The following is a 16,050-nucleotide window of genomic DNA, read 5'->3' on the forward strand; positions in this document are numbered from 1 at the left end:
CCAATCTGCTGGTACCTCCCACAGTCCAGAGAATTTTGGTAGATTATGACGAATGCATCTGCTATAACTTCCGCCATCTCTTTTAATACCCTGAGATGCATTTCATCAGGACCAGGGGACTTGTCTACCTTGAGTCCCATTAGCCTGTCCAGCACAACCCCCAGTGATAGTGATTGTCTCAAGGTCCTCCCTTCCCACATTCCTGTGACCAGCAATTTTTGGCATGGTTTTTGTGTCTTCCACTGTGAAGACCGAAGCAAAATAATTGTTTAAGGTCTCAGCCATTTCCACATTTCCCATTATTAAATCCCCCTTCTCATCTTCTGAGGGACCAACATTTACTTTAGTCACTCTTTTCCGTTTTATATATCTATAAAAGCTTTTACTAACTTTTTATGTTTTGCGCAAGTTTACTTTCGTAATCTATCTTTCCTTTCTTTATTGCTTTCTTAGTCATTCTTTGCTGGTAGGTGATTGCATAGCACGCTGACCGGACCTCCGTGGTGTCGGCATGTGCAATGTCACGCGCCTTGGCATCATCATCTGCACACTGCTTGGTCCCGGTGCCTCATCCATCTCATGTTCCCTCCCCCCACAAAAAAAATTCTTCTTCCTCCTCCTCCTCTTCCTCCTCCTCCTCCTCCTGTTCATACACAGCAGCAGGAGTCTGTAGTGGCTCCTCTTCTGCCTCTGCCTCCTGCAAAGTTCCTGAAGGTTCAGTGGACATGCTCCATGGACACTTGATCTTTGAAAGACAAATGAAATTTACAAACAACGTTTAACAATTCAAATCAATACATCTCAATTTTTCAAGAACTCAAAACCTTACAATGCTTTCCATTATCCCATATGCACAAAGGATCACCAGGCCTAACATGACCTCATTTGAAGATCAATAGTACATCACAATTATATATCAAATTACATTATAATTGCATAACATTACTTGCGTAACTAAGATATATTTCACAAAAAACAATCACAAAATGCCAATTTCAATTTTATAGACATCCCTTAGAAAGTCACAAATCAGTGCTGACACACATGGAATTCCTCCCAATTCTGTCTTGCCAGTTCTATGTCCCCATCAGCTCTGCCTTCCATTGTTCACGGCTTTCAGGCCCCACCAAGGCCACCGCAAGCTCCTCGTAAGCACTTAAAGACTGGAGCATGGCAGAGCCCCTGCCTGTCCTGCGTTGCTCTTGGTGGTTGATAGATATCTTCTTCTGTAAATGATAAGATAACATTGCACGGCATAAGCAAATGGATTTGGCATAAACATTTAAGACTGACATTTAAATGTAATTAAAAATTTGCATTACATTGCATAGGAATAAAATATTTCATACTACAACATTCAACTTTATGCTGGGGTGCATAAATTTATTCATAATTTAGTTATGTTTAAATGTAAGGAAATAACATTGCAGATTCTAGTTATAATTTCCATACATCATTAAATAATACATATGGATGATTTCAAATATCAGTTTCAACTTGCTCAGGCAGCTGCCAATAGGCTGTTCCATCTTTTGCGGGGCTGGTCCGCTGTGCGTGCTTCATTTGATACTGATGTGACCACGTCGGCAATCTCTGCCCAAATCCTATATGCACGGGGTGGAGGTTTCCCATGCCCACCCCGTGTCAGATCTTCCCACGTCGTGCTGACTATATTCACGAGGGCCTCATTGGCCTCCTCACTTCACCTTTCAATTGATCCCTCCATTTCAAAGAATAAAATGCTGATGATAAATTTTTTAATTAAATTCTAAGTAGTACTTAACCGTATTTAAAATTTGTTAAAATGCGAAAAAAATTCAAAATATGTGTAATATTAGCAGATAAATTCAAACAATCCAGAAAATCTTTTCTCCTTTATCCTCTTTCTCTCTCCCTGACCCTCACAGAGCTTCTGAGCATGTGTGATGACCCCTGACCTCTCAAAACGCGGCAAAGAAAACCTTAAAAAAAAAATCAAAATACACATGCGCAGTATTGCGTTGCTAAGGAAGCTTTTTTTTCTTCATTAACTTCCATTTTCTTTGGGCGATCGTGAGATCGCCGAAAAATCAGATCGCCCATTTGACATCGCCGGGGTAAGGCCGGTTGGAAAATCGCAAAAAAAAAATGGGCCTTGAGCCGGCAATCAGCACGGGCGATACGTCCCACATCGCTGGAACAAGGCCCTTTTTTTGGGCCTTAGCCACCTAGTGGAAAGTCTAGCCCCTGGTATTTAGTAATACTGGGGAGGGGGAAATAGGTATAGTGGGGAATAGTTCTGGGGTTTTGGCAGAACTCTGATGGGGGTCCTAGAGTTTGACATTATAGTAGTGGAGTTTGGCAGCATGGGTGTCCTTTGATCTGGCATTACTGAGGGGTGAAAACCTGAGATTTGGAAGGCAGAGCTGATGGGGACATAGAACTGGCAAGACAGAATTGGGAGGAATTCCATGTGTGTCAGCACTGATTTGTGACTTTCTAAGGGATGTCTATAAAATTGAAATTGGCATTTTGTGATTGTTTTTTGTGATATTTCCATGTGTATCTGTCACTGGGTGTGAGTGTGTGACACTGACAGTTGTTAGTGATTAGAATGGTTATATCTTTTAAATGTCAATATAACAAGCGATACCAAGTGAAATAATTAGAGACTGTTTGCTTCAAAATACAACTTTTATTGAAAATTAAATCAATTGCAATGAAGAAAGACATCGGCCCTGAAATTCCGGTAACACCATTCCCGCGGGCAATCTGGTAAAAGGAAAAAAAATGCGCACTTAACATTCTCTCCTGCGCCCTCTTGAACTTCAGATAGAGTGATGAAGGTTCCCAGGCAGCGTATGACGTCACGCCGCCCAGGAACGCAGCGCGCGCGAAGCCTGTGGCTTCTTTTGGAGTTTGTCTCCGCCCATAGGAGCTGTCAAAAGGAGTTTGTTTAGATATGCCACGCCCCTGATTTTTTTTTTACTTCAGTATTGCAGCTGGTTTAGAGATCACTATAAGGCTTTGAAAGGTGAGTTTTTCAATGATTTTATAATCTTTTAGAATAGTTTAAAGATTGCCTAATTTAATTTAAACATTTTAATAGTTTTAAAAGTTAATTAAAGCAATATAAAGACTTTAAAAATGTCTTGCATTTCTGAACGGGTCGTAGTTGTGCAGTGTGTAATAGCATGGCCAGCAAATTAAAAATAGCGACTTCTAAACTGCATGTACAAATGAAAGGAGGAGAAAGTGTTTATAAGATTGATGGCCACAAAATTTCTGGTTTGGGGAGGTTGTAAGTTGGCGGGACTATCAGTAAGATAATGGGACTAAAGGCAGATAAATCTCCTGGATGATGGCTTGCATCCTAGGGTCTTAAGAGAAGTAGCGGCAGGGATTGTGGATGCATTGGTTGTAATTTACCAAAATTCCCTGGATTCTGGGGAGGTCCCAGCAGATTGGAAAACTGCAAATGTAATGCCCCGATTCAAAAAAGGAGGCAGACAAAAAGCAAGAAACTATAGACAGTTAGCTTAACATCTGTGGTTGGGAAAATGTTGGACTCCCATTATTAAAGAAGCAGTAACAGGACATTTGGAAAAGCAAAATTTGGTCAGGCAAAGTCAACATGGATTTATGAAGGGGAAGTCATATTTGACACATTTTCTGGAATTCTTTGAGGATGTAACAAACAGGGTGGATAAAGGGGAACCAGTGGATGTGGTGTATTTGGGCTTCCAGAAGGCATTTGACAAGATAACACACAAAAGGGTACTGCACAAGATAAAAGTTCACAGAGTTGGGGGTAATATATTAGCATGGATAGAAGATTGGCTGATAAACAGAAAACAGAGAGTCGGGATAAATGCCAACCAGAGAATGAACCAATCAGTAATGAGTGGGGTGCCGCAGGGATCAGTGCTGGGACCCCAACTATTTACAATCTATATTAACGACTTGGAAGAGGGGACTGAGTGTAACGTAGCCAAGTTTGCTGACGATACAAAGATGGGAGGAAGGGTAATGTGTGAGGAGGACATAAAGAGGCTGCAGGAGGGCATAGACAGGCTAAGTGAGTGGGCAAAAATTTGGTAGATGGAGTATAATGTTGGAAAGTGTGAGATCATGCACTTTGCCAGAAAAAAAATCGAAGAGCAAATTATTCTTTAATGGAGAAAGATTGCAAAGTGCTGCAATACAGGGAGACCTGGGGGGGTACATGTGCATGAAACACAAAAAGAGAGTATGCAGGTACAGCAAATGATCAGGAAGGCCAATGGAATCTTGGTCTTTATTGCAAAGGGAATGGAGTATAAAAGCAGGGAAGTCTTGTTACAGCTGTACAGGGTATTGGTGAGGCCTGGAATACTGCGTGCAGTTTTGGTTTCAGTGGAGGCGATTCAGAGAAGTTTCACTAGGTTGATCCCGGGGATGAGTGGATTGACTTATGAGGAAAGGTTGAGTAGGTTGGGCCTCTACTCATTGGAATTCAGAAGAATGAGAGGTGATCTTATAGAAACGTATAAGATTATGAGGCGGCTTGACAAGGTGGATGCAGAGAGGATGTTTCCACTGGTGGGGGAGACTAGAACTAGAGGGCATGATAGAATAAGGGGTCGCCCATTTAGAACTGAAATGAGGAAAAATTTCTTCTGAGAATTGTGAATCTGGAATTTGCTGCTTCAGAGAGCTGTGGAAGCTGGGACATTAAGTAAATTTAAGACCGAAATAGACAGTTTCTTAAACGATAAGGGGTTATGGGGAGCGGGCAGGGAAGTGGAGCTGAGTCCATGATCAGATCAGCCATGATATTGAATGGTGGAGCAGGCTTGAGGTCGTATAGCCTACTCCTGTTCCTATTTCTTATGTTCTTATTGTCATGTATCCAAGCATGTTTACTGCTTGTATTAGTACATATGATGTGCCACCAGAGGGAACCACTATGGGAACTTGTACACCAGCTGTATGGTTACTCAGGTGTGCCACCAGAGAGCACTGCAGTGGGAGGCTTGTAGGTTACCTGTATAGGTGTGCCAGGCCTAGTATAAAAGGCAGGCCACCATGTGTGATACTCACTCTAGAGTTACATTAAATGGACTAAGGTCACTACAGTTCATGTACAATACATTTCCTCATGGAGTCATTATCAGCGCATCTAATGACATAACACTTATGACAGGAATTATTGGCTAGGCCGATGTATGACAGAACACACTGAAGAAGCAACTGCCCTCCTTGTGCAGCAGCATACAAATGACGGAATTAGGATGGGATGACAGCACTTGTCCTAAATTCGAAAACTCCTGCCCTCCCATCCGTTCGAGAAGCTGAGCCTCTATGTAAAATGTGCAGTTTGTCGGGACCCATTCACTAAGGTGGAAGTACATGGTTGAAAGTACGCTGTTCAACTGAGATTGTTTGTGGAAACTTTTGGCCAAAATTTGGGACTCACTACAATTGCTGGAAAGCCATTGCACTATTATTCTCAAGAAGCCATCCTCTACATTCTGCATGACTCTTGGAAAGCATTCTATCTCAACACAATTACAGAGCTAGGTACTGAGTGTCTGACTTAAAATCGATCATAGACAACATGGTAACTCAAATGTTATAAAAGTTGAAAGATTTGAATCTCTACTTTGAAAGGAAACTGCTTGTTTCCATTTCCTGCTGTTTATTTAGTTTGTGTTAAGCTTTTACTCTACAGAACTGCTCAGCATCGACTGCTGCTTATGCTGAAGGCTATTGAGCTGTTTGAAGCAAAGTTTCAGGTAGATGCACACAGAATGCAGGCTGTACGCCTGCTTTATCTCGCGCAGAACTTTCCTGCCCTATTCCTGGGCAGAAGATCTCTAAAAGTCGGAATTTTGCATGAGAACGCATCGCACGGGTAAGACATGTAAAGCTCCAGCTGGACAGGTCGGAAAAGCCGGTTTTCAGCGCATGCGCATTGTGCGCTGAAAACCGGCTTTTCCGATGCCTTCCCAGGTCCGTAGAAACTTCGTACAGGCCCGAGACATCGGAATTTCAGGGCCAATATCTTTGAGCTTAATGCTCTTCATGATGTTTTGAGAACGCAAAATAAGTGTAATCTGTTGGGGCTTTTTTTACACACACAGCCTCTTTAAATAAAAGAGTCACCCTGCTTTAAAAAAAACACCGGGATCCATTTTCACTTCTATCACCTAGCGTTAACAGGCCGGTGACAACCTCAAAAAGGGCTTGATAGCCTTACTGCCCTGTTAGCGCTGACGAAAAGGCTAGCAGCATGTCGAAAGGAGCCCACCGCTGGCGCCCAAAGCGCCTACCTGTTTCAGGCAGTAGACCCAATGTAATATACAAATGTGGATCCCAGGACCTCAATTGCCAATTTAGGTTGAAACTGGTCAGAGGCAGCGCCATGCACACTGGTGATGGAGCCGAATAAATCTAGCCAAGGTAAGTTTGGAATTATTTTTATGAGGCACCGAGGAGCAGGGATGCTCCTTAAGGGCCCTATAAAAATAATCTGGGCTATTGTCACCTGAGGACCCCCACCCACTGTGATTGTGATCCTTGCCCCACCCTTGCCTTGCAGGCAGCCGGGTTGGCCTTATATTGGAAGGCATCAATCTGGCGAGCTACATTGGGATGCCCATTTAGTGCACAGGAGCTCACTGGCCCGATGTTAATGAGCTTAAAATAAACACAGTCTCTCGCTTAATAAAACACCGCCTCACTGCTTATAGAAAACACACAAGTCCAAGCCCAGGCTTTTGGAAGAGGCTGAGGCCTTCAAGTTAATGCTTTAATGAAGGCATTAAAAGGCAATTCGGTTGATACATTTAATTATCATTGTGAAATATCTTTTTTTTATTCTTTAAAGCCTTATTTTGTATTTTAGAAATTTCATTTCGTGAAAAAAATAAGGTGGATGAATTTTTTTCAGAAAGTAGGTTGTGTGTAAAGCTAGCTGTATGTTCATCACAAGCACCAATTCACCATTTTATTAAAAATATATATTCTTAAGACAGAAAATATATGTTTCAGATATATTGATGCACCCTGTAAAATGGTTGTCAATGTCTTAAGAATGTAAGAAAATTAAACTCAACCATCGGTAGCCGTGCTTTCTGCTGCCTCGACACCAAGCTCTGGAACTCCCTGCCTAAACCTCGCTGCCTCTTTACCTCTCCTCCTTTAAGATGCTCCTTAAAACATACCTGTTTGACCAAGCTTTTGGTCACCTGCACTAATTTCTACTTATGCGGTTTGGTATCAAAATGTTATTGCGTAATACTCCTGTGAAGCGCCTTGGAACGTTTCACTACGTTAAAGGCGTTATATAAATACAAGTTGTTGTTGTGCAGAGATTGAGCACTCTTGTATCAAAATTTGTGCTGCGGGCAGCCCGAGATATGCAGGAAGCTTTCTTTTGCAAGTTTTGATTGTGCCTTAGATATTCTCTTGCGTGCAGAATTAGCCACTCCTATAAGCAGTCTTGAGTACTGCTCAATTATACAATAGCATAACCTGAGGGTGTAACAACCTTGTGATCCAAACTAGGTATTTGGGGGAATTTCTGCCCAACTTTTATCAGATCTTGCAGAATTCTGCACCATACGGAAGAACACGAATTTTAGTGCTATCGCTGATTTGGATCTTTATCTCCATCAGCCTTTCAGAGCACCAGAGTCTGAGCTTCCTGAGACAACTTGCTGCTTTCCCAAGATAAGAACCTGCCTCATCGCATATGACTTTTATCCGATTGCGTTTTACTTTGTAGCTATGTAAAACTATCTATATCTTCTAATTATTATCTTCTTGAGAGGACAGGATGGAAACTTACATGAAAGAAAAATTATGAAATATGCAGATCTGTATACAGAATATAAGTGGTGTTTTTAACAAGAAGGAGACCCCCAAAGCTATCTTCCCCATGTGGCTGTTTCACATAAAAACAAGACAATGCCTTTTCAGCTCAGAAATTGTGGCGCGGTGCCTTGATCACAAGACAAAGGTTAACAGTGCTGTATTAATATTTCAATTTTGATAACTTTAATAGGCTCATTGTTCTGATGGTCAAATGGATCTAGTAGGTTATAGAAAGTGTATTGCTATGATAGACTGTCTCACCAAGATACTTTGTTGTGTTTATTTATAGGAAAGGGTACAATAATTAAACTCTGGTATATGTGACTGATCAACTTGTGCTACAAATTGTTAACTTAGTTTTGTTAAAACTAAAAAGGGCATTTTGAAAGTTGGCCAATTCAGCATAAATAGGTGTCATAAATTTGCAGACATTTTCTAATGTGGTATAGCAGAGAAAATGGAGTAGATTTTTTCTAGTTCTTTTGGAAGTGCTTGAAAACATTGCAATATTTTCTACAGTTTAATTATAACTGCTTATAAAGTTAGTAAAACTCTAATCTACATATGCAATTTACCCTAATATTTGATTCCAAATGATTTATTTGAGCAAATTGTGCATTACTGGGCCAATAGCTTGAATGTTTTTGCTACGTAATGTGTGATACAGAGACGCATATCATAGCCTTGTGTTTTTCCCTGATAAAAGATGATCTCCCAAATGCTAATAGGAACAGAAGATGTTGTCAACCTGAAGCCCTTTTGTTCACATTTTTTCTTTAAAGACCCAGTTGGAGGTATGAGGTGTTGACAATCTATTATTGTTGTATCTGCCATTTAATGACTGTCTTGTATTTTTTAGTGTACCAAGTTGGCCTCCCAGAAGATCTATAACAGTGGAAGCTTTCAGAAAACTATCCCACAATGCAAAGTTTCTGGGTTTATTTCTTGGCATTTGTATCTGGATTCCTTGAATGCCACTGTAATAATGCAACAAGCAACTCAGAGGTTAGATTACTTCTCGTGTCCTTTGATGGATTCAGAGCTGATTATCTTGCACAATACGCCTTTCCTAACCTTCAGAAAATGATTGCTGATGGAGCCCATGTGAAGCATGTAACAAATGTGTTTGTTACCAAAACTTTTCCAAATCATTACTCCATTGTCACAGGCCGCTATGCAGAAAGCCATGGCATTGTGGCCAATCATATGTATGATGCAGCCACCAAAAAGAATTTTTCAATCTTCGCAGATCAAGATCAATTTTGGTGGAATGAGGCTACACCAATTTGGATAACTAATCAGCAACAAGGGCACAAGAGTGGTGGAGCAATGTGGCCTGGTACTGATGTGTCAATACACAATACAATGCCTTCTTATTACTTGAAATATGACCACAATGTCTCATTCAGTAAGAGGGTTGACCACATTATACAATGGTTTTCCAACTCAACCGAACCCATTAATTTTGGTGCATTGTACTGGGAGGAGCCTGATGCCACTGGGCACCATTATGGACCCGACAGTAAAGAACTGGGCAACATGTTGAAGGAAGTGGATGATCGCATTGGCTATTTAATCGATCAACTTCAAAAGACTGGACTCTGGAACACAGTTAATGTAATTATCACCAGTGATCATGGAATGGCACAATGTTCTGCAAAGAAAGTTATAGAACTGGATAATTGCATTGGGCGTGGTAACTACACTCGGGTGACTTATTCTCCAGTAACAGCTATATTACCCCATGCAAGTAAGCAGTAATAACTATACAGTATTGATTGGTCAACTCCAGACTTAAGTTATTTCTAAAAGGAAGTAATGAATGAATTTGGGTATAAGAAGTTGAACTTGATATTCTCAACTACAGGTTTTCAAACCTTTCTATGTGGGGTCCTCAATGTCGTAATTGTTGAACGTCAATGTGCAGTTACTTAAAGGAAAACTTACATAGCGGAAAATTCATTTTATGAGCATACGCTAACCAAATTAGTAAATCAACAAATAGCGGAATATGATATACAGAAAACAATTACATAGACATCATGTGATTCCCTCATAGACCCCAGTTCGAAAACATATGCCCAAATCCAAATAAGAATTTAAAAGTTAGTCTCTTGATCCCTTAATTCTAATATAGATCATGTTCCAATTATTAATTCTTTATTGTGGATACATTGCACATAAACTACATGATAGCACTGCATGTCAGATCAGAACTATCCCTATGGACTGAAGTATCTATACAAGATACCAAAATAACTGGCATCTGCTTCTGACCAACACTGATCATATGACCTTGAACATCATGACATTTTTAAATAGTATCATTTGTCAATGATGATCATGTTACCATTCTGTTCCTGGCAATCTGATTGGCTGTAGCTAATCCTGTCACTAATCTGGTTGTTCCATGTTTGACTGGTAGGGCTCTGAATCCGTGTTGGTTAAAGGCAAGCTATGTGGGTTTGGTGGTTCAGCTACTTTGGTGTATATACAATATTTGATCATTGGTGAACGCACTCAGCAGGTCCGGCAATAAAGATGCTGTCTGACCTGATGAGTGTTTCCAGCATTTTTCTGCTTTTGTTTTATATTTCCAGCATCTCCAGTATTTTTCAGTTATTGACTGATTGGTCCCTAACAACCCAATGGTAGCACTGGCTGCACACAAGAATCATTGTAATCAGCAGACAGCACAGTTATTTTGACAATAATATTTGGGCCATTGTGTTTATATTTCTGGAAGCAATAGTTAAAATTCCTCTGTGGTATCACTTTGTCATTGCCTGGTCATACCTTTTAATAGATTCATAGAATGGTTACAGCACAGAAAGCCATTCGGCCCGTGCCGACTCTTAACTAGTCCCATCTCCCTTGCCCTTTCCCCATAGCTCTGCAGTTTTTTTTTCCTTCAGATACTTATCCAACTCCCTTTTGAAAGATAAAATTGAGTCTGCTTCCACCACCCTTTCAGATCCAAACCACTCACTGCATAAAAAAGTTTTTTCGTATATCGCCTTTGGTTCTTTTGCCAACAAGCTTAAATCTGTGTCTTCTGGTTCTCGACCCCTCTGCCAATGGGAACAGTTTCTCTCTACCCTGACCAGACCCTTCATGATTTTTTTACCTCTATCAAATTCCTCTCAATCTTCTCGGCTCGAAGGAGAACAACCCCAGCTTCTCCAGTCTATCAATGAACTGAGGTCCCTCATTCCTGGAATAATTCTCGTAAATCTTGTCTGCAATTTCTCTAAGGCTTTCACATCCTTCCTAAAATGTGGTGCTCAGAATTGTCACAATATTCTAGTTGGGGCCAAACTAGTGTTTTATACAGGTTCATCATAATTTCCATACTTTTGTACTCTATACCTCCATTTCCCAAGATCTCCTAAGCCTTTTTAAATGCTTTCTCAACCTGCCCTGCCACCTTCAACGATTTATACACATGTACCCCAGGTCTCTCTGTGCACTACCTTTAGGATTGTACCATTTAGTTTATATGTCCTCTCCTCATTCTTTCTACCAAAATGCATCACTTCACACTTTTCTGCTACAACTTCATCTGCCACGTGTTCGCCCATTTCACCAGCCTGCCTATCACTTTCTCTTCACTGTTCTCTATACTTCCAAGTTTTGTGTCAGCTGCAAATTTTGAAATTGTGCCCTGTACACCCACAACCAAGCCATTAATACATATCATGAAAAACAGTGGTCCCAGTACCTACCCCAGTCTGAAAAACAACCGTTTATCGCTACACTGTTTCCTGTCATTTAGTCAATTTTGTATTCAGGCTGCCACTGTCCTTTTTATTCCATGGGCTTCAATTTTGCTGGCAAGCCTATTATGTGGACTTTGTCAAACGCCTTTTGGAAATCCATGTACATTACATCAACCGCATTACCCTCATCAAACCTCTCTGTCACCTCATCAAAAAAACTCAATCAAGTTGGTTAAACATGATTTTCCTTTAATGAATCCGTGCTGGTTTTCTTTAATTAATCCACATCTATCCAAGTGAGTTACTTTTGTCCCTGATTACTGTTTCTAAAAGCTTCCCCAATACTGAGGTTAAATTGACTGGCCTATAGTTGCTGGGTTTATCTCTACTCCCTTTTTTGAACAAAGTTGTAACCTTTGCAATTCTCCAGTCCTCTGGCACCACCCCCATATCTATGGAGGATTGGAATATAACGGCCAGTACCTCTGCGATTTCCGTCCTCAATTCCCTCTGCATCCTAGGATGCATCCCATTCTCTCCTGGTGATTTAGCTACTTTACGTACAGCCAGCCTTTTAATACCTCTTTAGCAATGTTTATCCTATTAAGTGTCTCCACTACATCCTCCTTCTCTATGTCTATGGCAGCATCCTCTTCCTTGGTGATCACTTTGTTACGAAGGGCCAATTGCAGCAGTTACCATAAACTAATAACAGATGAGATTATAGGCCATTGTCTTACAGCCCCGGTGGCAAACTCTAGTCCTTTGACTTTCTCCCAGCCACTATCTTAGGCTGAACTGAACAGTTTACATTCTTGATATGCTATTGAACCCTGTATGTATCCTTGTTCCACAATTAAATCCGACTCACCCAGCACCCTGTCCTTGTTGACCTGTATTGGCTCCAAGTTCCCCAAAGCATTACATTCAAAATCATTGTCATTGTCTTTAAATCCTTCCATGGCTTTGCCCACTCTATCTTTGCAATCTCCTCCAGCTCTGTAATCTCCCAAATGCTCTGTTCCTCTGGTACAGGCCTTTTGCTTATTCCCCTTACCATTAGTGACAGCACCTTCAACTGCCTGGGTCCTACTCTCTTGATTTTACTACATAAAGCTCTCTGATTCTCCACCTGTCTTTCCTCCTTTAAAATATTTTTCACAGCCCATCTGCTTGACTCACCTTTTGGTCCCCCTCTCCTCCTAGAAACATAGAAACATAGAAAATAGGTGCAGGAGTAGGCCATTCGGCCCTTCGAGCCTGCACCGCCATTCAATGAGTTCATGGCTGAACATGCAACTTCAGTACCCCATTATCCTGCTTTCTCGCCATACCCCTCGATCCCCCTAGTAGTAAGGACTATATCTAACTACTTTTTGAATATATTTAGTGAATTGGCCTCAACAACTTTCTGTGGTAGAGAATTCCACAGGTTCACCACTCTCTGGGTGAAGAAGTTTCTCCTCATCTCGGTCCTAAAATGGCTTATCCCTTATCCTCAGACTGTGACCCCCTGTTCTGGACTTCCCCAACATTGGGAACATTCCTCCTGCATCTAACCTGTCTAAACCCGTCAGAATTTTAAACGTTTCTATGAGATCCCCTCTCATTCTTCTGAACTCCAGTGAATACAAGTCCAGTTGATCCAGTCTTTCTTGATATGTCAGACCCGCCATCCCGGGAATCAGTCTGGTGAACCCTCGCTGCACTCCCTCAATAGGAAGAATGTCCTTCCTCAAGTTAGGAGACCAAAACTGTACACAATACTCCAGGTGTGGCCTCACCAAGGCCCTGTACAACTGTAATAACAGCTCCCTGCCCCTGTACTCAAATCCCCTCACTATGAAGGCCAACATGCCATTTGCTTTCTTAACCGCCTGCTGTACCTGCATGCCAACCTTCAATGACTGATGTACCATGACACCCAGGTCTCGTTGCACCTTCCCTTTTCCTAATCTGTCACCATTCAGATAATAGTCTGTCTCTCTGTTTTTACCACCAAAGTGGATAACCTCACATTTATCCACATTATACTTCATTTGCCATGCATTTGCCCACTCACCTAACCTATCCAAGTCACTCTGCAGCCTCATAGCATCCTCCTCGCAGCTCACACTGCCACCCAACTTGGTGTCATCCGCAAATTTGGAGATACTACATTTAATCCCCTCGTCTAAATCATTAATGTACAATGTAAACAGCTGGGGCCCCAGCACAGAACCTTGTGGTACCCCACTAGTCACTGCCTGCCATTCTGAAAAGTACCCATTTACTCCTATTCTTTGCTTCCTGTCTGCCAACCAGTTCTCAATCCACGTCAGCACACTACCCCCAATCCCATGTGCTTTAACTTTGCACATTAATCTCTTGTGTGGGACCTTGTCGAAAGCCTTCTGAAAGTCCAAATACACCACATCAACTGGTTCTCCCTTGTCTACTCTACTGGAAACATCCTCAAAAAATTCCAGAAGATTTGTCAAGCATGATTTCCCTTTCACAAATCCATGCTGACTTGGACCTATCATGTCACCTCTTTCCAAATGCTTAACATCCTTAATAATCGATTCCATCATTTTACCCACTACCGATGTCAGGCTGACCGGTCTATAATTCCCCGTTTTCTCCCTCCTTTTTTAAAAAGTGTGGTTACATTGGCTACGCTCCACTCCACAGGAACTGATTCAGAGTCTATGGAATGTTGGAAAATGACTGTCAATACATCTGCTATTTCCAGTACCTCCTTAAGTACTCTGGGATGCAGACCATCAGGCCCTGGGCATTTATTGGCCTTCAATCCCATCAATTTCCCCAACACAATTTCCCGACTAATACGGATTTCCCTCAGTTCCTCCTTCTAACTCGACCCTCTGACCCCTTTTATATCCAGAAGGTTGTTTGTGTCCTCCTTAGTGAATACCGAACCAAAGTACTTGTTCAATTGGTCTGCCATTTCTTTGCTCCCTGTTATGACTTCCCCTGATTCTGACTGCAGGGGACCTACGTTTGTCTTTACTAACCTTTTTCTCTTTACATATCTATAGAAGCTTTTGGCAGTCCGTTTTAATGTTACCTGCAAGCTTCCTCTCGTACTCTATTTTCCCTGCCCTAATCAAACCCTTTGTCTTCCTCTGCTGAGTTCTAAATTTCTCCCAGTCGCCAGGTTCATTGCTATTTCTGGCCAATTTGTATGCCACTTCCTTGGCTTTAATACTATCCCTGATTTCCCTTGATAGCCACGGTTGAGCCACCTTCCCTTTTTTATTTTTACGCCAGACAGGGATGTACAATTGTTGTAGTTCATCCATGCGGTCTCTAAATGTCTGCCATTGCCATCCACTGTCAACCCCCTAAGTATCATTCGCCAATCTATCTTAGCCAATTCACGCCTCATACCTTCAAAGTTACCCTTCTTTAAGTTCTGGACCATGGTCTCTGAATTAACTGTTTCATTCTCCATCCTAATGTAGAATTCCACCATATTATGGTCACTCTTCCCCAAGGGGCCTCGCACAACGAGATTGCTAATTAATCCTCTCTCATTACACAACACCCAGTCTAAGATGGCCTCCCCCCTAATTGGTTCCTCGACATATTGGTCTAGAAAACCATCCCTTATGCACTCCAGGAAATCCTCCTCCACCGTATTGATTCCAGTTTGGTTAGCCCAATCTATATGCTGATCTTTCCCATCTTGGCTGGGCATTTGTTTTCCTCATGCTTGTCTGTGAAGTACCGTGGAAAGTTATTTTTATATTAAAGAAACTATATAAATTCAGATTGCTGCTGCTGCTGCAATGACCCCAGACCCAGACCTGCTCCCACTGCTACTATAAATGGACCCTGTCTTCTCCCTCGGTCCTGACCACATTATATCTCATTCTGGTTCAAGAGGACCTGCAGTCATCCTGTAAAAAGAAAACCGAATAGAGGCAAGAAAGAGGGAAGGGAGGAAAGAGGAGTGGGAGATACAAAGAAAAGGTGAGATTTATGAGATAGTGGCAGAAGAGAGGAGAATCCAAGCAATCCAGAGAAAGTGAGTGAATTAAGAGGGAGGAGAGAAAAACTGGTGAAGGGAAGGTATGAATGAGACAGAGAGCCACAGAAGGGAAATAAAGACACAGTAAAGGGAAGGAGAGGAGAATGACACATGGAAAGGAAGGAGAGACTTTTTTCTGACATAATCAGTATCCATAGTTAAAGGGATGTGAGAAGGTGAGATTTTATTGGTGGCCCCGGTTGTAAAAGTTGTGAGAATTGTTGAAGTAGATTGTTTTTGCTCATGTTTGTTGTCAGGGATGATATGCTATATGAATCAGCCTCAAAGACACTTGTGTTTAAAATATTATAAAAATAAAAGATATTTTTGCTCCAGAGCTTCTAGATTTTGCTCCAACAAAGTGAAGTGTCCACTCCTTTTATAGCGCAACCTTATGCCGATTATGGTTGTGTAACTAGAATATCTGCTCTGACTTAGTTGATTTTATTGCCTTCA

The 16,050-nt window shown here is 41.4% G+C and overlaps 1 protein-coding gene across 2 annotated transcripts in view; it reads left to right on the plus strand.

The window, feature by feature from the left end:
- The window catches only part of enpp4 (ectonucleotide pyrophosphatase/phosphodiesterase 4), a 63,882-nt gene that overhangs the window by 35,575 nt on the left and 12,257 nt on the right, over positions 1-16,050 (plus strand). For both annotated transcript variants that reach the window (XM_070885206.1, XM_070885205.1), the window contains one exon: positions 8,699-9,589. In XM_070885206.1, coding sequence (XP_070741307.1) covers positions 8,761-9,589 — 829 coding nt within the window. In that variant the 5' untranslated portion in view covers positions 8,699-8,760. The remainder of the gene's footprint in view (positions 1-8,698; positions 9,590-16,050) is intronic.

The sequence above is a fragment of the Pristiophorus japonicus genome, chromosome 7 (genome assembly GCF_044704955.1).
Source record: "Pristiophorus japonicus isolate sPriJap1 chromosome 7, sPriJap1.hap1, whole genome shotgun sequence".
NCBI classification, from domain to species: Eukaryota; Metazoa; Chordata; class Chondrichthyes; family Pristiophoridae; genus Pristiophorus; species Pristiophorus japonicus.